The following is a 19,231-nucleotide window of genomic DNA, read 5'->3' as shown; positions in this document are numbered from 1 at the left end:
GGGGAAGGAGCAGGGAGAGGATCCAACATTATTTATAACATCAGTATTGGTGTGCCAGCTCTCCTCAGGAAGGGCTGTACATCCAGGCAGAGCCCTTAAGGAGCAAAGAATCGGAGAATAAAAAGGAAAAACTGCATCTGTTGGGGGTGGTGAGGAGAAAGCCACAGTGAAACAAAACAAACAAACCAACCCAAATAGCGAGAGGAAGAAAGGAGAAGGATTTGGAAAACCAGGAGAGGGAAGGACAAGCTGGCAACAGTAGTACCAAGCAGAGCAGTAACCCTGTTTATTGCTGTAGCTTCAGAGGTCAGCTTCTCTGGATCCTCTTGGGACCAAGCTAGGAGCAAAACCCACAACCTGCTCTGCCACAGCCCTGCTCTCTGCTGAGCTGGCAGACAGCAAGGACAAAAGGATTTGATCTGAGGAAAGGCAATGGCTGCCAATGCTGCACCAACCACAGACTGCACAGCAGAAAAGGGAAGGGAAATTCTACTCGGAAATCTCTGAAGCCGCAGCCAATTTCTCCTCCAAACAGAGCAGACAGTAGGAGGTGGTCGCTCAGTTTTAGCACTCCTGCCTTCCTTGGTGTGATATGGGCAAGAATTGGACAGATCTGTTTTGGCAAAAACTCATCTGCACTGAAAAGTGACTCCTCTCCTGGGGAGGTGGGACGAGCTTTGCCTTTCCACTGCCCGTCCTGCACCAGCATCCACCTCCACATCTCTGAGCCTGGCTTTGCTGCTGAGCAGATCTCGAAAGGCCTTGCTTATTTCTACTCTTCTCATGGCTGCAATCTCTCCCCATATGAGTAGCAGCAGCAGGATCACAGTGAATTAAGCTTCCCATCCTCTTTAGCCTCCAGGCTGCAAGCTACCCACTCCTGATGCCCACTCTTGGCCATCACTCTTCTCTACTGAAGGGTGTCAGTCACCAACACTTTCCTGTGTCCTAAGAATACTGTAGCAAGCTCTCCCTCTGTCCTCCTCTAACTCTGTTTGGGTATCTTCTCCACCTTTCACCCTGGATGTAGGGAAAGACACACACATTCTCCCTCTTTTGGGGATTGAATTATCACTACCTTTTACCAACACTGTTTGACACCTTCTGAAGCTACTGGCACTGTCCTATTTGGCAAATATTTGGGCTGACATTTTCCAAGAGAGGTTTCCAGAATTTTTGGAAAGTTCAATCACAAAAGTTCAACTGTTACAGAAAGGAATGTTTGGGAAAATTAAACCACTTCTCAAGTTAAATAAACAAACAACTTAAGCAGCAGTGGAACCTATTTCTCCTTTTGCCTCTCTCCCTGCAGGTTTGCTTCAGAGCAGCAGGCAAAGCTTGGCAAAAGCTTTATGCCAGGACACACACGAGCAACCCAGCACGAGACCCTGAAAGAGTCAGAAGAAGGGGACAACCCCTCTTGCTCAATGTAAATGTTTGTTAAGGCCCCCTTACCATAAAAATGGCAAGTCAAGGGATGCTGAGATCCACACCACAAATGGTCATCTTGCTTATGCCCTCTCTGGGTCACGGACAAAACTGATGCTGCTGCACCTCTTTGGACAGCAACAGTGGACACCCCGTGGAATGTGATAAAGTGGAAATTTGGGGGCAGCATCTTTTCATCTGCTTATATGATGGGGGTGGTGGGAGGGATTAGAAAACACTCCCCAGATGAGAAGGTGCAGAGCACCACAAACCTTCTGGAAGTCCATTGCCACCCTCAGCTCTTGGAACACTGACATGAGGTGCTGGGAGTCGGTCACCCTACACACTGAGGGAACATCAGGACACCCCTCTCTAAGTAGTAAAGGAGGGATCCCTTCATTCTCTTTTAGAAAGAGGCACTGCTCTGGTCACTCTGCACTTTCTCTATGGTGGCTGGACAGAACCCTGATGTGCCATCCAACCAAAGGCTAGAGCTGCTCTAAGGAGAGGGAAGGACTCAGTCAAATACTTGGCAGAAAAATACAAAGCCCAGAGCAAGCCCCTAAAATCAGTCAAAGCAAGATGCCCTCAATATCCAGATAGCAACAATCCAGTCTCCAAGAGGAAAGCTGGTCTCATGGATAAGGAAGATGAACAGCATACCAAAATGCTTCTATGTCTGTGTGATGCTAAGTGAATTACTTAGATTAAAAATAAAAATACCATTGTTTGCAATGTTCTCCATTTTTTAGAGTGTCTGACTGGAGTGTTGTTAACTCTTGGTTATGAATGAAAATAAAGGTATTTTACTTTAAATGGGAAGAAAACTGTATTAAAGGTCAGAACCTGGTTTTGCAGAAGATTACACATCTCATATTAAGCACCCAAAATTAGCAGATGTTTTTCCTATAACCCGTCTGCCTTGCTTACCTGTGGTTAATGAAGATACCATCCTCTTATCTCACAGGAACACTGCAAGGATAATTAAGACCTGTGTAGCATTCCAACTGTACCCACAGTTAATGGCCATGCCACAAGGAAATGAATACTTGTGAACTCAGAGCAGAGTTTGCAGTGCCCTGTAAATAAGGTGCACACACAGCTCAGAGGTGAACGTGGAATCCAGAGAGCACCGTTCACTGTGCTCACTGCACAGTGCAGGAGCCCCATAGGAAAAACAGGATGATTGAGTATTCCAGAGTTTTCATTAAGATTCAAGACAAGGCTATGGCATAAGGCAAGGCTGAATGACTTCACCATCTTAATATTTTGTCAAAGTAGTTTATATAGCACATGTTGTGTTGTTACATAGGGCTAACCTGATTTCCACACTCTGGTCATAAGGATAATCTAAAATTTTCAGAAGTATCTGCAGGCACCTAAGGAAAAAGTAAAAGGGCAAGGAGACAACTATAAAAGCAAACACATCTAAACAAAACATATTTTCTGCTAATCAAGTTTAGTGTAAAAGAAAAGAGAATAGATGTACATGCTGGTATTTCTAGTCTGACACATTTTATGTGTTTGGCTCAGCACAGTGTGCTGGACACTTAATTTTGTTCCTGATGTCTTTTCCATGACAGATGAAAACAGAACTACAGCAAAAGCCCTCTAACAACTTGTGATGACAGAAAGTTTAGCTTGCTTGGAAATACTGCAACTCTATGTAAATTAGTCTCTTCCTCCTTGTTATGGATCATCCTTAATCAGTGGAATTGTCAACTGTGGACTAATTACAGATGGGACCAGCTGAAGCAGCTGAGGTTCACGATTAAAAGTCTAATTTGTATCAGGACACCTCTTTCTTTTGGAAGCCATAAAACATCGTTTTATAGTCAGAGAGAAGAAAGCAGCCATTTATGTTTAAAATTATTTTTGAAAAGGCAGGCCTTCTAGCATTATTAAAGGAACTTTGAAATTAACTGCTGTTAACTGCTTATGAGGCAATGCTCAGATAAATAAAGAACAAGATTAAATATTAGTGTTTCCTCCAGGCCTCCAGTCACAGGCACTATGACAACTGGTTCTTTGAAGATAACTCTCAGCCATGTGTAGTCACGCAGCGTTTTTCCTTCATCCTGAGAAACATAACCTGGAAATCTCAAGCCAATATTAAAATGTTCTTGGAGCTTTTTGCATTTACTAACAATAATTTCTTCACTCAAAAGCCTCTTACATATCACAAGAATTCTCATCTTGAGTGATAAAAAAGCATCTCAAAATTAACAGACTAAAGCATGAGCAGCTAACCAGATTCCACACTTTACAGTCAAGCAAAACTAAGCAAACATCAACAATATATCTACTTGATACTGCTTTGAGAGATCTTGACAATGCGTTTCTATAAATGACAAAGAAGAACAAAAGCACTGTCTCAAGAAGGATTCTTAACCTAGAATCCATCCTGGAAATGGCAGTAAGCAACAAAGAGCCGTAGAAGGATGTGTGCAATGAACACTGAGCACAATGGCTCGGGGAACTTGTCAGACTCTTGACTTTTGATGCAAGAAAAATAAAACTGTCTGATACAGGTGATGGTTTAAAGATGATTTACATGCACGCTGATATTTGTCAAATACCCATCCTGTTCTTCCATGACATCTTAATTAACAGGACAGAACAATCTAAAGCAACACATAAGTTAAACTACTTAGATGACAGATTTCCAAGTGTTATTTACAATGTGGGAATTCAAGGTTGTTGGCCACACTTTCTCAGGAACGCAGTAGGAAGGCAGTGACAGTTGGCTTGGTGATATTAAGCATTTTTATGAATGACTCGAGGAAACCAAAAGTCTGCAAATGACAAAGATATTCAAGGAAACAGCAACTTGGAATTTAAGGGCTCTCAATCTATTGCAAAAGGATAAACAGAAACAAAGGGTGAAAGTCAGAGACTAATTCAAGCTGAAACTAAGGTATTTTTGACTGTGAAGACAGCAAAGTCAATAGTTATTTACCAAGGCATACTGCAGACTCATTGCCAAGACTACTGTAAGAACAAAAATTGAATTTTGCTGTAAGTTCCAAGCTATAGCCACGCTACTGAACCTGAAACAAAAATAAAGCAAGGTAGCCTGAAGGGCCACATTAAACCAGAGGTCAGGCTGGGCAGTCCCTTCTGCACCTTTTATCTACCATTAGATAGGCAGCTATTTAGTGAATAGTCAAATCCACCACAAGCAGTGGCCATCCCCCACCCAAAGTCACCATTCCAGAGCTGTCAGTTTTAATTCCTCTTATTCCACTTTCACAGGTCTTGTATTCCAGATGCTTGATCAAAACATTTAACCTACCCGAAAATAACTTTTATTTTCCTTGTGAAAGGCAATGACAGCCCATACACAGAGATGTGGGAACACGTTTTGTTCCACACTCTCCTGTCTAAACTACCTGTTATTTAGAGACCCTCTCAAGTGCAACAATCACCAATTCTCCCCACTAAAATTCACAGAGACAGGAAAGGACTCACTGATTTTGTAGATTCCAGAGAGCCTGAGGACAGAGTGTCTCGGCTGCCCCGACTCTTGGAGCTGAGGTGGGGTGAGGATGATGGCGAGTCATCGATGTAGGGCATCATGTCATGGTGTCTCCTCTGCTCCTCGGCGCGGTCGGCATCGTACGCGTAGCCGGGCGGTGTCCCCCCAAATGGGGCATCTGCAAAACACAGACAAACCTGTCTGCTCACGCTCCAGGAGACAGCCTGGCCCACCAGGCACTGCCTCCCAGCTCTCACATTACTTACCAGTAAACCCAGAGTCAGTGCTACTTCAACAGAGGAGTAAATTTAACTAAACTTATGTTGCCACCAAAAGTTCATTTCACTCATTCCAAGTCCTAAAAGGTGAAGTCCTTTCTAACATCAGTGATCGTTCCATTACAGCTCTTTCCCTCACATTTTCCTTCAAAACCAATGGCATCAAAATAAATTCTTTTGCAGGCTCCATAGAAGTTGTGCAGTCTGAGTTTAAGAATGCAGAGGTTGTGGTAACACACCCTGGGTTTTCTGCAGAACGTGAACAGATGATGCCCCTGCCAGTTTAGGAAGCACAGACAATACACAGCTCATGGGAGAAATGTAACCCTCTCCAGGCCACTCAGGAACAAGAGGACCAGGAAAGAAAGGTCTTATACGTCAAGTGAACCAATCTACTGCCAAGCCCAAAATCCTAAGAGGTCCTCTTCTATTGGTTGACTCTCCTCCTCGGTTTTGAGCCCAACTCCTTAAACAAACTAACAAACCACTACCCTACTCCCTCCTGCCCATCCCATCTCCCCTTCCCCCCCAAAAAACCCCAAAATAAACCAACACCACATCCAAAACATAAAGGACAAAGGATGGTGGCATGAAGAGTCAAATTAGCCATTACTGCACGAGACATCAATGAACTTCTGCAGGAAAGATGAGGAGTACAATTGTTCTGGTATCTTTAGTAGCCGCATATAGAGACTGCTTCTGCAAAAACCTGTAACAGGACACACACTGAGCAGCTCCCTCTGCCATAGGTTAAAAGGTCTTGCACCTCCCTGCACAAAGAATATAGACAGGGCCAAAATCTGGTTTCTGCACAGTGGCACAACACCATGAGTTCCAGGGGCTTGTGAAGTCCTTTCAACTCTCAGTGCCCAGGAGTGTCCTGTGTGTGACAGCAACAGCCATGCATGGGCCAGTGACCACACAGTGGGAGAGTTCCTCCCCCTCTTTCAGCTACAAGGCACAGAATGCCACTCTTCTCCCAAAACTGAAAAATAACCCCGAGAAGATAAGCGAGATCCACTTTTACAGCAGCTGGTGAGCTTTATGGAGGGCAAAGCCGCAAAGAAAAATAAAAATAATTACACTCCAACACAAGTAGAACCAATTTTTCACTTGTTTTCACAAATATCCAGGTTCTGTGAAAATAATAAGCAGCTGCTGCCAGGCATACTAATAATCCTGTTATACATCACCAAGGCAGGGTGGAGGAGTAACATTTTAAAGCCCACTTTCCTCCCTCACAGTAAACTCAGTTAAAGCATGACTCATTCCAGTAAAGGATGTGAACTTTATGTGGAACAGAATAAAACTTGATCCATGTGGCTGTTCCAGGAGGGAGAGCTGGTCTCGGGAATTTACGCAAACAATCTACTGAAAACCCAACAATACACTCACTGTAGAAACGAGGCTCTGTCTCGGCTCATACCAAATACCACCCAGCTGAATAACAGCCTGACATGAGGCCTTTAGGCTGCTGAAGGACCATGGCAGTGTTATTTTAACAAGCTCAGTGAGCTTCATGTCCCCCCCTGCTCGTGCTCAAGCTCTCAGGGTTCCTCAAGTCTCGTCAGATTGTGCAAGACCATGGGAACGAGCAGTGGGAGTAACCTTGGGCTAGATGTTACAGGTGTTCAGAGCTCCACAACCATTCAGAAGACACCCTTTAAGTTGATTTGGCAACCAGAGGCCTGAAAGGCTGAGATAAGGATGCTCAGTCACAAACAAAAGAGATTTTTTAGATACCCCAAAGCTGGATAATTTCTACAACATCTGCAAGCCAAACAAATCTCCTGTTGGAATTCTCAGAAGTTCTTTGGCTAAAAGGATGCAGAACAGGAGATTGCATTAGCCCCCACCTTGCACAACCCAAACAGGCAAGGTAAGACTAAAAAGGAAAAATACCCTCCTCACACACAGGTGGATGGTCTTCTGTTTGGCCAGAAGGGTAAGGGACTGTTTTGAGTCCAGAGATCAAAATAAGTAGGAAGGAGGATGGGTGTCTCCTTTCATCTCTGCACTATTTACGCCGTATTAAAATAATAACAATGAAAAACCCAAACAAACAAAGCCCCACACCAGAAAGAAAAGAACCCAAACCCACAAAATCGTAACACCAGGTCACCTCAGAGGAAGAGTACAGATACCTGTTTTCATTCAGGTGTCCCCTGTGCAACTTTCTAAGCCAAGAAGCCTGTGAGACATTACTGACAATTTAACACCGGCATTATCCAAGAAGGAACATCAGTCCTGGGCATTTATGTAGGCTTCATGTCTACTCATGGAAGAATTCTTTTTTCCTTCAGAGGTTTCTTCAAACTATTCTTATCCAAACCAGTTTCTCCTGCACGTGTGCAGTAACAAGACCAAGTCTCTGTGCAGAAATTAAGGCAGGAATATATTTCTTTCACTCCCAGTGCTCCCTTGCAAAATTTATAGTTTGCTCCACTTTTGTTAATGGAGGAGTAAATGCAGACTAAAATACATTAGCAGAAAGGCTTGCAGTGAATCACAGTATTTCCACTTTCCTCACTTTCTCCTGCTAAAAAACAGCCTCACACTTCTACCTTCCCTTCCATGTTGTGTCTCCTACTGCACAGGGACACTTTTACCTGAAACACAAGGAAAGGGCAGGTGGAGGACACGAGCTCAGAAGAGGAGACTTACTGCCAGATTTGCAACAAGATACAGCCTACCTTTGAATCACTTTGTCTCCCTATCCATAAAAATGAAAATAACACATCTCAACAAGGAATGAATCTATCAGTGTCACAGATTGCCATGAGATCTATGCATAAAGCTCCACACAGAATTTAAAACTTTATTTCTGTATCCTCCAGGGATCCTTCACACATTAAAAAGCTTAGAAGTAGTTATAATCCCTCTTCTTTCTATTATTGCTGCACACAGCACTGAAATCCACCTATGGAGATTTTAATTCTCTCAAAGGCAGAGAGACCTTCTCGCTTTCATTCTGCCATTTTTTTCCAACAGAAGCAAAATATTGCCACAGCCAGATACACTCCACGAGCCTCAGCACCAGGAACAGAGGTAGCCTTGTATCTCCGTGATTAAAGAGCCCACTGTTGCTAGGGAAACGAGGTTATTGAGAGCTGCTCAGCCCAGCACAGCACTCACAGCCTGCTCAGGCCCCACCTGCGAGGGAAAGGCAAAGAGATCCGAGCTGGGGCTCACCTGCTCTGACACCTCCAGCTGCTCTGGGTGCTGCTGCTGTAGATGGCAAGTGGAGACAGCAGATGGGCTCAAGCAAGAGCATTTGGTTTCTTAGCCAGTGTCTCAGAGAAGGTGAGCATTAAGAGGGTTCTTATCCTCCTTGTAGGGCCAGCCAGTCTCGGAGTCACCATCAGTAGCTGAGCCACCAAGGCCAGAGAGAGATGAAACAGCAACAACAGACAACTGCTGACCGGGGACAACTAAGGAAAAGGGCAGGCAAAAAGGACTGTGGGCTAAACATGCTGTACTGAGAGAGCACCAGAGAGACATGCCGAGGACACTGCTCCACGTGTGTCACGCTTCTCATCTCACCAGCATCCCCTTTTCTCCTCCTCTTTGGGTAACCTGTAAGAGATCCCATCCCACGGAGAGGAGCAGCAGCTGTGACTCACAGAAATGAGCCCTCTTGGCACACAGAGGAACTCTTTCTACCACTGGCCCTCAGACATTCTCTAACAGAACTGCTCTCCTGCACCTTCAGGTGCACCAAACTACCTGGGGGTACAAAGGCTCATCATTAATTCAAACATTCTGTTAAAATTCTCAAGCATTTATTTCCACCCTTGGTTCTTACAGCAATGGCCTCCCTGGCCTTGCTCTGCTCCAAGTTTTGTAAATCTCTTCCACCATCTCCCTCCTCAGTTACTGCTTCCATCCTGTCGCCTCCTTTCTCATCTCTGTCCTCTTTTCATTTTCTTTTGGTTTTCTCAAACATAATATTCCTTTTCTTTATGCTGTTGTGCCTCCCCCCTCTTCTCAACTGCTTCTCTCCCTCACTTCCTCAAATTTCACCTGGCTGAGGAGTAAGGAAGAATCTAACAAATTTACAGCTACTCAAATTCACTGGCACTCAGAGAGAGCACAGCAACACTGTTCCCTTGTCCTGTTGCCTACACCCTTCATGCTGGGTGCCACATTCATTCTTCGGAAATATGAAATCACAGATCTAACTTGAAAGCAGAAAGGGTAAAAGAAATTAACTTCTAAGTAAAAAGAAAGATTATCTGCATCTAATCCAAGGCCACACAATGGTTCAAATGCACGTGTCATACTTTCACAGCAGCACAACATCTATAGCTGCTTGAGAGGCTTAACAGCAGCCTGCAGAGAAGATTCCAAGCTAGCTGTGCTCCAGCTAATCCTGCTAAAAGAGCAGTGAAGCCACAGCAGCTCAGACCTGCCTGCCTAAGTAAATACCTAGAATCCTGGAGGGGGAAGGGAGGTGCACGTCCTGCCAAAGCCCCACATCACTGTGGCTTCATTGTGAATGGTACCAAGGCTAGCACGAGTTTGGAATGTCTACACTCACTCCAAAAACATCCCCACAGCTGCAGAGCAGAACAGGGCTAAGGCACTTTGCATCCTCAGTGTTTCTATGCCAGGGAATGTGCGAGCCCATAGTTTGACAGTGCGTTGTCTTGGCAGCAACAGGGGTTTAAGGTTTCCCCACCAAGCCAAACCACTGCGTGGGCCCTTCCCCTCTTGTCCCCTTAGTTCTGCAGCCCCACAGATGCCTGTGGTCCAGATAAAGAACTCAGCCAGCTCAAAGAAAAATATCTTTGACGCTTCCCTTCTAAGCTGGATCAGCTCCCTGATCTAGTTCATGGCTCAGAAATCCAAACTGGAAGGATACATGCATGGTGGATCAGGGGTGGGTGCACTTAAAAGCTTCTACTGCAATTGAAGACATTATATTAACAAAACACTGCTTTATTTTCCTTTAGGCTGAAGCTTAGTCAGTTCCTGGGATTTACACATGGCTGGTTTAGGGATAAGTTACTGGAATGCAACACCACTTTTTTTTTTTTTTTTTTTTTTTTTTTTTTTTTTTTTTTTTTTTTTTTTTTTTTTTTTTTTTTTTTTTTTTTTTTTTTTTTTTTTTTTTTTTTTTTTTTTTTTTTTTTTTTTTTTTTTTTTTTTTTTTTTTTTTTTTTTTTTTTTTTTTTTTTTTTTTTGGTGACCTTTAAGTTACTAATGTGCCTTACCAACCTTAGCTAAGCTTTTATATACCACTGTTTGTCTGGTGATAAACAATATAGAATCATGTAATTTTATTTCTTAGTGCTGGTCAAGCTACTTAGAGAAGGATCAGGGATTCAGGCCTGGTGCATGTGGAGATACAACAGTGTGGATGGGCTGGGAATGCAGTTGCCTAGGGAATACAGCACCACTCTTTAAAAGATACAACAGCTAAACTATGGAAAGCTAAACATCCTGCTTATCTCCTTGACATATTCTGAATTGTCATCTCCAAAACTAGGAAATAGTATACTCAGTATACACACTTTTGCATAAAACTGAGAGCCACAAACAATGACTGTGGTGTCTACCTATTCCAGCAGCCTGTCCCACAGCTCACAAAGATCAAGTATCAAAAGGGGGGAAAAATAGGTACCCCATCACTCCCCAGAGGAAATGCCCACAGAGGATGATCCCTCACTCTGCTGAGCAAGCTGACTGGGAGCATGGGCTGCAAAAGTAGAATTGCAGTGAAAAACATAACACAGCCACCCACAGGAACACACATGAACACACAGAGCCCAAACAGAGGGGAACAGTTTACACAGTCAGCTGGGCTGCAGTGGCCCTGCTGCAGGAGACATGGAATGGGCTCTGAAAGCAACGCTGCACATGCCGACAAGTGCAAAGAAACATCCTCCAGGGAACAGAACAAAAGGGCAACAGCACCTTTTGTGTGGAGGGAAGGGGAGGTTTCTAAATACATAGCTGGACACTGGAACGACAACTACAGGTTATACAGCATCCCAGAAAGGAGTGTTGTAAATCCAAAATTTTAGCAGATCACCATATAAATTTCAGGTTGGCATCCTCTGCTCTCCCATTTCAACAGCTCATCTCCCTGAAGCACATGAAGTATCTGCAGAAACAAGCACCTGTCACATGTAAATTTTACACCATGCTTTGCTGTCTTTTGGGGAAGAGCAAGGTCTGTGCACGTGAGTGCTGTGTGTGCACAAACAGATTGAGAACTGCACCTTCCTTCAGAGATGGAAGAAGGAGAAAGCAATGTAGCTTGCATATGGAAGCAGCAAGACAGCTGGTGGTTGTCTCCACCCTCCCTCCCCCGGGGGATCTCAGGCCATAGATGTTAACCAGACTCCAAGAAACTTCTGTCTCTCCCACAGATGAGCTTTATCCTCATAGCAGACAGCGCCCTTAAGTCTTTAGGAGATGAATTAACTGCAGTCCACTTTTAATCTTTTAGGTGTGTCAAACCCAGATCATTAAACATCTAAAAAAGAAGATCAGAGTTCTTTAATCTGCCCATATATTCAATGAAGAGTTCATGCAGAGACTAAAGGACAGGTCTGATCTGTTTGGAGCAGTCTGTTACTGAGACATGTCGCTTTTTGCTCCGATTGGCATATTCCCGGGGACAGATTTAACATTCACACAGAGCAAGGGTCCACCACCCAGCCACGATGTGAAAGCTGGGATTACTGAGCCCATTCTCCACCTCAGGGAAATGTAAGGTGCCCTCCCACAGGATAGAAGGAGCTGCTCACTAAGGCTACTGAGAGAGTCCTTACGAGGGAAAAAAACAGGAAACTAACCTGATTATCCCAGAGAATCCAGACAGGACTGTGCATGCAAATTCCAAAGACCTCCTTCTGCCAGCCAGCACAACTTCCCCTCTGCTCATCCTTGCTCCAGACAGCTCTGGTTAGCAGTGCTGCATGCTGAGAGTGCAGCCCAAGCTGTCAGCCACACCTCACACCCAGCCAGGCTCTGAGTGAGTGCCTGGCACAGCGGGCAGCAAGGCAAGGGCAGCCGAGGTGTAAATTCCCATCTCTCCAAGACTTCTGACACTCGGATCAGTTTCAATCCCACTGAAATGCTGGGAGGGAAGCACAACCACAGCACACCACAGACTAGACAGGGGAGTCCAGCTGATATCAGCAGCTGTGATTAGCAGGAGAACAGGTTACAGGTTTGGAAGATGTGGCCTGTCACATACAGGGTGTCCCACAGCAATTTGTAAATTTTAGGATATACCATGAGCAGGTGGGGTGTAACTAACATTAGGATAGAAAGTTACACCCAGGGTCACTGCAGAAGGCAAGACTGGAACATTTCTCTGTGACAGCTGACACCACCAATGTCCTACTGGCTGCTGCAGCTCCTCCAGGTCACCCACAAGGTTTAATCACCACCAGTGAGCAAACACCCACATCCAGGAATGAGGTACGTTCCCAGCATGACTGGCTGCAAATACATTGCCAACAGGTGAAGACAGAAATTTTGGTCAGGCCTGAATGACACAGGTACCACACTGAACTCAGTGCAGGCCAGGGCCCAGAGCAGGGAAACTTGTTGCTCTTTTTCTTTTTTTGCTGTTCCTCCTCACTGTTTACTGCTGGGCACAACACAACACCCCATAACATGGATGAATACCTAAAACTCCTGCCTTGGAGAGAGCAGAAAGTCAATCTCTTTCCACCCAAGATCTATGTCTTTAGATTCCTCTCCTGTTCTGTTTTCCCAGGCAGGCTGGAAAGGTTTCCCTGTTCAGTTCATGCTGGCAGTCAGGCCACTGGATGTCCTTGGCAAAGGAAACCCCAAAGCAAACCGGAACATCCCTGCAGTTTTATTTTCCACTCCTTACTCAGGATTGTGGACCAAGATTAGCTGTTCTCATTTACTGCAAATCTAACAGGCAGAAGGTAAATTTTAGGCGTGGTTGTACACAGTCGACGACTTTTTTTTTCAGCATAAAAATACATGGACAGGAAGGTACATTCACAAGTACCTGTGGCTTGGCCCCAAAGGCACCAGGAGCTTTAGCACTGACTAGGTCAGAGGTGCAAGCTGACTGAAATGGAGAAAAAGTTTACAAGAAAAACAAAGTAAAAAGCACACAAAACAAAACCAAACAAGTAAACAACCATGAACCACACACAGCTGAAAGGTGAAGAAACGAAGTCAATTTGCCAACAAAAGCAGGGGCTGCGTTATGAGAGCTCAAGTTCTAGGATTCAAGTTGTCTCCCCTTTGTAAGTTCCTGTCCATGTTTCCCCCACTGTCCTCTAAATCAGGTTTGCAGGGAGCACAGCAAACCACAGGAGGAGCTGGCTAAGCTAAAAATAACTGGAAAGAGTGTTATTTTATACATAAGAGCAGTTCCCTGTTCCATTTCACTGATTCCCCTGCACAGAATGCGGCAGCACAACAGCACAGAGGTGGGATGGAGCAAACCTGACTGTTGAGGTCAGTGTTCAGGTCAGCACTCCTGCTGTGCTCAAACTACAGCCTGTACTTCATCTCTGAAAAAAACCACAACAACCTGGTAACAAAGCCCAAAAGGAAACTGCATGTACTGACTCCACTGGGAGGGCTGCTCCTCTCATATCCAGTGGGGCTCCACCGTCTGCCAAGTGAAGGAAGAAAATTCCAACCATCATCAGCATCTATTCACTATTTTGTTCTTCACAAATGTCTCAGAGTTTTGCAGCCACCTCAAACAACTTTTGGCAACAGGAATCCCCAGAGGAGTAGATTATAAAGTTAACAGAAATAAAATGGAGCAATTGCCACACGGTGATCTGTTACAAACCCCCACAACGTGTATATACCTTTTCCTGTACTTAACTAGAGCAGACAAACAGTCCAGGCATGCAGAGAGGAAAGTGTCTGTTAAAACAAAAGTTTAACTGAACTGACAGTTCTGCGAGAAGGGAAGGGAGGGCCAGCCCTAGGCAGTGGGGGGTATTAAAGTCTATTAAAAAAACCAGTAAACATGTTTGATAGGCATACTGTTCTGTATCTGGATCTTCAGCCTCTTTCAAGATGAGTCGCTCTGGCTTTATTTTTCAATGTTGTTTTGTTTTCTCACCAGTGCAGCTAGGACACTCAGAAGCCAATAAAGCTAGCTGCCCTTTTCCTATTTACACTGTAAATCTTGCCATTGACATCTTACTTGTAACACTCTGAAAAATAAGCTATTGATTTACTATCTTGGCTAGAACATGCAACCCAAGCTAAATGCCTTGGTGGGCAGATGGCTCTGCCTACACCACCGACAACCTTTTCTGAACACAGCTGCTGCCCAAGCTCAGTGTCTTCCTATCCTCTGGCTGGAGAAAACAAGTTTTGTGTCATTCATAGTCACAGCAAGGTAGTTATAGAAACTTTTTAAAATTAAAAATGCTGAAGGTAGAACACAGCTCCCTACCAGCAGTAATAAGCACCATCTACTCCCCCCACCTCTTCTCCTGAAACTACCAGTTAAGATGAAGGTGTCACATGGTTGTTTAGGGTTGGTAAGTTCTCATCTGACACACCACACCACCCTTCTTCACAAACTGTGTAGAATCTGCTTTTAGAAGTGGAAGTCCTCCTCTAATTATATGATTGTGAAGAATAAATTTAGAAAAACATGATTCCACAACAAGCAGCATAGTGGTGCCAGAGTTCTATGAGAAGCTGAAAAGCAGCTGAGAGGGAAGACCTCTCTGTCTGAGCTCATGGTGCACTTCATCAGACACCAACAATGCTGGTCTACACTCCAGCATCATTGACTGATTCACTGCTGTTCAGATTTTATTAAAACAGGGGATAAGAGGGAGCTTATTTTGGTAACACAGATGTGTTAACACCACCGCTTAGTTAAGCCCTGACATCCCACAGCATGAATGAGCCCACAAGTGATTTTGAAGCCTTGCCAAGGGGAAGCACTCAAATGCCAATGAACTTCAACCGAAGGAAAACAGGACCACACCAGTCCCAAGTTAAAGAACCTGTGTGGATGTTGGTGCCCCCCAACAGCTTTGTTCTGTACCCAGACTTGTACACAGAGGGCAGAGCTCCTGCTCAGACAGCAGCTCTCAAAGCAAACTATTCCGTGTTCTCAAGCCCAGCAGGTCACAAAGCAGTTTCACACAGAAACTTTGCACCAAGGGGAAGAACTGAGCTCTTGTGGCTCCCTAATATTTCGAGGGGAAGTGTGGATATTCAGGGACACACAGACCAAGGCAGGATCAGAGCTGTGACTGCCACACACACACACACAAACACTTCAAGGGCACTCAGAAGCTGCAATTCAGGTCAGCTGGTGCAGAAGAGGGCAAAGCAGAAGGACTTACCTGTGAGGACAGCTGTCTCCACTGCAAGCCCCAGAGAAGCCTTTGCACTATTGCTGTTGTGCAGGGGATGTAACTAAGGATTGCCAACAGTCAGGGCTCATTCCCGGGCAAGACACAAAATAATCAGATTTCCAGGGGAGTGTGTCCCCAAACCTCACCTCCCCATACAAGACCTTCTCTTTCCTTCGTGGTGAAGGAAGCTTGTCAGGGAAACTCTCTGGCCACAAAGAGGTAAAAACCACAAAATATATACACCAAGTATCTGTACATAAACACACATCACAGATGTCTCTATGCACTCCCCACAGCAGAAGACTGACCCAGCTATCTGGGAAGAGGATTTGGTCTGCCAAAATACAGGCTGAACCCAAAGAACCCAGAGCAGACTCCTCCTGAGCAGTCTGCACAGCAGGATAAGATTTTCAAAGATTAAGCAGAACAGCACAGACAGTCACATCCAGAGCACACACAGCCAATGCTGACGCTTGCTGCTCTTAACACTTTCATTTCCAAATTCCATTGCTTAATAAGAACAGGTAAAGAGTCTGAGCAGCTAATCTAGAGTGTAACACAAGCCAGAAGCAGGGAATTCCCATGGGAGGTAGCTTAAACCAGGAAAACTTTAAAACCAATGTAGCAGCAAAAGAAACACTTTTTCCATGTGGTTTTAGAATTACTTTCTCCTTTTATTTCCAGTGGCATGCCCCTCCCAAAAGAGCCAGACAACTATTCCCCAAGATGAAGCACTGAAATTCCAGAAGGAGTGATAATCACAGTGGTCTGACACTGGCACTTAAGGCCTGCTTCTGATTTCAAGCCTGAAAAAAAAAAAAAATCAATTATTTACCAGAATTACGACCTACTTAGCAGATAATAGCCTGGGATCTCCTCCCTCCCCCTTTTACAAGCAACATTTTGCTGGAGAACAAAGCATTAAAAAGGAAAGTATGTGGGAGTAGCTGGAACAGGGGCTGTTTTGCGGGAGCTCTCAAGCCCCAGCAGCACCCACATCACTGCCCCGGGCAGCTCCCGGGGGCAGGCGGTGATGGGAACCGGCTGCTTTTGTGCTGGTGGCCACTGAGCCCACTGGGACCAGCCAAAGCAGTGAACAGCCCTGGATCGCTGTGACTGGCACCTGAATAATGGTGTGGAAATCCAGCCTACAGGATGCTCTGCATGGACTAACACTGAAATCTCTATTTGGACAGAAAAGAGAATCTACAAATCCAAGACACCAAGAGAAGCTCTAAGGAGGACCACCTACAACTACGACAGAACCCTAAAATTTTTGACACAAAATCCAAAATCTTCAAAACACTGAGCTTCCCAAAGCCCTTTAAGTCAGGTAAGAGATAAGAGAACTTTGTGCCCAAATGCATTACAAGTACACTCTTGGCACCTTAACCAGACACCTAAGTGATTCTTTGGCCTCACTCAGTTGAAGCTAACAGAGGTAGGGAAATACAAATTCACGGCAATTTGTTTTGCACTGGAAGCTGGTTTCACCCCACCTACCCCCAAAGAACTGATTTAGAAATTATGTCAACCTAAACTCCTTAATATAGTCCAGAAGCACATCCGGAAGCAAACAAAAACCTTAGATGGGATAAACTGCTTACTGGAAGGGGATCAATCACTTGCCCACAGGAGAAATCCTCACAGTTATGCTCCCCCTATCAGAGGGAGAGGATCCAGGCCATGGTTTCTGACCTGAGCAGATCATTTTGGAAGGGCAGAAGATCAGCCAGGCACAGATATTGCTCCGAACAGAGTAAACTGTTCCACAGCTGGTCTCTGTGCCAGTGAGGCAGCACACACCCAGAAGGATGGTTGCTCTCCTCCAGGCAGCACAGCTGCCTCCCATCTTCGTTCCTTTTATAGGACATGTATTTATTTGTTTTAGTCTCTTGTCTTTCATTTCGTGTTTGTAGACAGTCAAATATTTTGAGTGAAAACTCCGCACACAAACCGAACCCCCTCGACATGGAATACACGTACAGTGAGGAAAAGCAAAACACAACAGGGGAAAAATAAAGGAACACTTGTACATCAGCACTATATTTAGATACTGCTTTACTAGGACTTTTACAGAAACTTGGAAGACGTGTTGTGTTGATGCTTGGTCCAGCCCTAAAAAGCTTCAAGCGATTTGCCACAGCCCTGAAATAGAATTTCTGACGTTTTAGACTCCAAGCTGCACAGAGCAGATACTGTTCAACTGCACAGTAACTGTTTTCTACAAAACCTCTGCATGCCACTACACTTCCTGGGTTAATGCTTCCCTTTAATTTTCAGCAGCAATTTTAAACAACAACTACACTGTCTGACGGACTCACACATTTGATAGGTTTGAGATGACTGAAGAATTAATGGGATAAAACAAGATTCCTGTCAATATTACCACAGCAGAAAGACAGAAACACTACTTCTAAGTTGCTAAACATGACTAGCCAGCTGATTATTTCAAGCAGGGTATCCATTCACATGAAGTGGAAAGTTGGATCCTGCCCCAAGAGCAGGGTTTGACCAGAATGGAAGACAGACCCAAAAAAAAACCTTTAACCTGGGATTTTTTTTACTTCCTCAGAGTGGCGCATTAGAGATTTTATATAGATCATAAAATGCACCCACCCAGCACAGTGGGCACATATTTTATTACCAAGCTGTATGTGGCAATGGAAACCCTCTTCAGGACATCACTACCACAAACAACCACCTGTCTTCCAGAGGCTCCAATTTTGTCCCAAATATTCATTTCTCCTTCTAAAACCAAAATCCTTGAAAATAAAAAAGGAGGGATGTGACTTGGGAGGGTAAATTAAAGGGGGAGTACTAATACAGGACATGGGGAATTTCTGGGGCCACACTGGTACCTCACAAGCCCAAGCAACTCATGAAAATAAGTCTCAAGCTATTTGAGCAAATTTTAGCCTAGATCCTTGGCCAAGAAGCTTTCAATCAAAGAAGTGTAGACTATAAAAACAGCAGGTGCTAAAGATGCCACAGAGAATGACATCAAGTTGTAATGGAAGAAACACAGTTCACACAAATATGACAAATATCCTCAGGCACTCTCTTCTTCTCAATAAGCACAACCGTTTAAGTTGATAGTTTCACATCAGCAGCCCAGGCCTTGGGGACCACAAGTGGCTTCACTCAGCAGGAGCTGCAGGAAGTGAAACACCCTCTCCCGTCTCTTCTGTCCCAAAATAGAAATGGGCTGGACCTCAGTACCAAGTGAACACTTCATGAAGAGAAAGCTGCCTTGCAACAGCAGCCTGGTAGAGATGAGAAATGATGGAGTGGCCTCATTTTTGTTTATGGGTTTGTTTTTTAACAGATGGGAATGAGGAGAAGAGAAACAAAACAAGCATAACTCAGTCCTTTCACATGTTACTCCCGAATGCAACCGCCAAGAAAAAATCATGAGGCTTCATAAGTACCTGCACTGATGATCCCTGGGCATTAATGAATCTAAACACAGAGTTTTTGTGAAGCTGAAGGCCAAATTCAGTGAGCAGAGTGAGGACTTCCTAGGTAAAGTCAGTGCACCCTTGTGCCCATCAACTACCTCTCAAAGTGCTCACTCCTCAGTTTTATGTCAAGCAGACATGTCTTGCCTTCCATTAGTGTGTCCCCTCGAACAGGAGCAGGAGGATCCACACTCTGTTCAACTCTATTACAAGACAGGCCCCCCAGCACCTGTGACCAGC

General features: G+C 44.6%; 1 protein-coding gene across 2 annotated transcripts in view; it reads right to left on the bottom strand.

The window, feature by feature from the left end:
* The window catches only part of LOC114061526 (breakpoint cluster region protein), an 80,737-nt gene that overhangs the window by 43,515 nt on the left and 17,991 nt on the right, over window positions 1-19,231 (bottom strand). For both annotated transcript variants that reach the window (XM_027892079.1, XM_027892080.1), the window contains exon 2: window positions 4,900-5,084. In XM_027892079.1, coding sequence (XP_027747880.1) covers window positions 4,900-5,084 — 185 coding nt within the window. The remainder of the gene's footprint in view (window positions 1-4,899; window positions 5,085-19,231) is intronic.

The sequence above is a fragment of the Empidonax traillii genome, unplaced genomic scaffold (assembly GCF_003031625.1).
Source record: "Empidonax traillii isolate 1590-97213 ecotype Southwest subspecies unplaced genomic scaffold, ASM303162v1 scaffold338:size1951571, whole genome shotgun sequence".
In the NCBI taxonomy this organism is placed as follows: domain Eukaryota; kingdom Metazoa; phylum Chordata; class Aves; order Passeriformes; family Tyrannidae; genus Empidonax; species Empidonax traillii.
The sequence above is the reverse complement of the archived record's forward strand: the minus strand, read 5'-3'. Positions and strand labels throughout refer to the sequence as shown.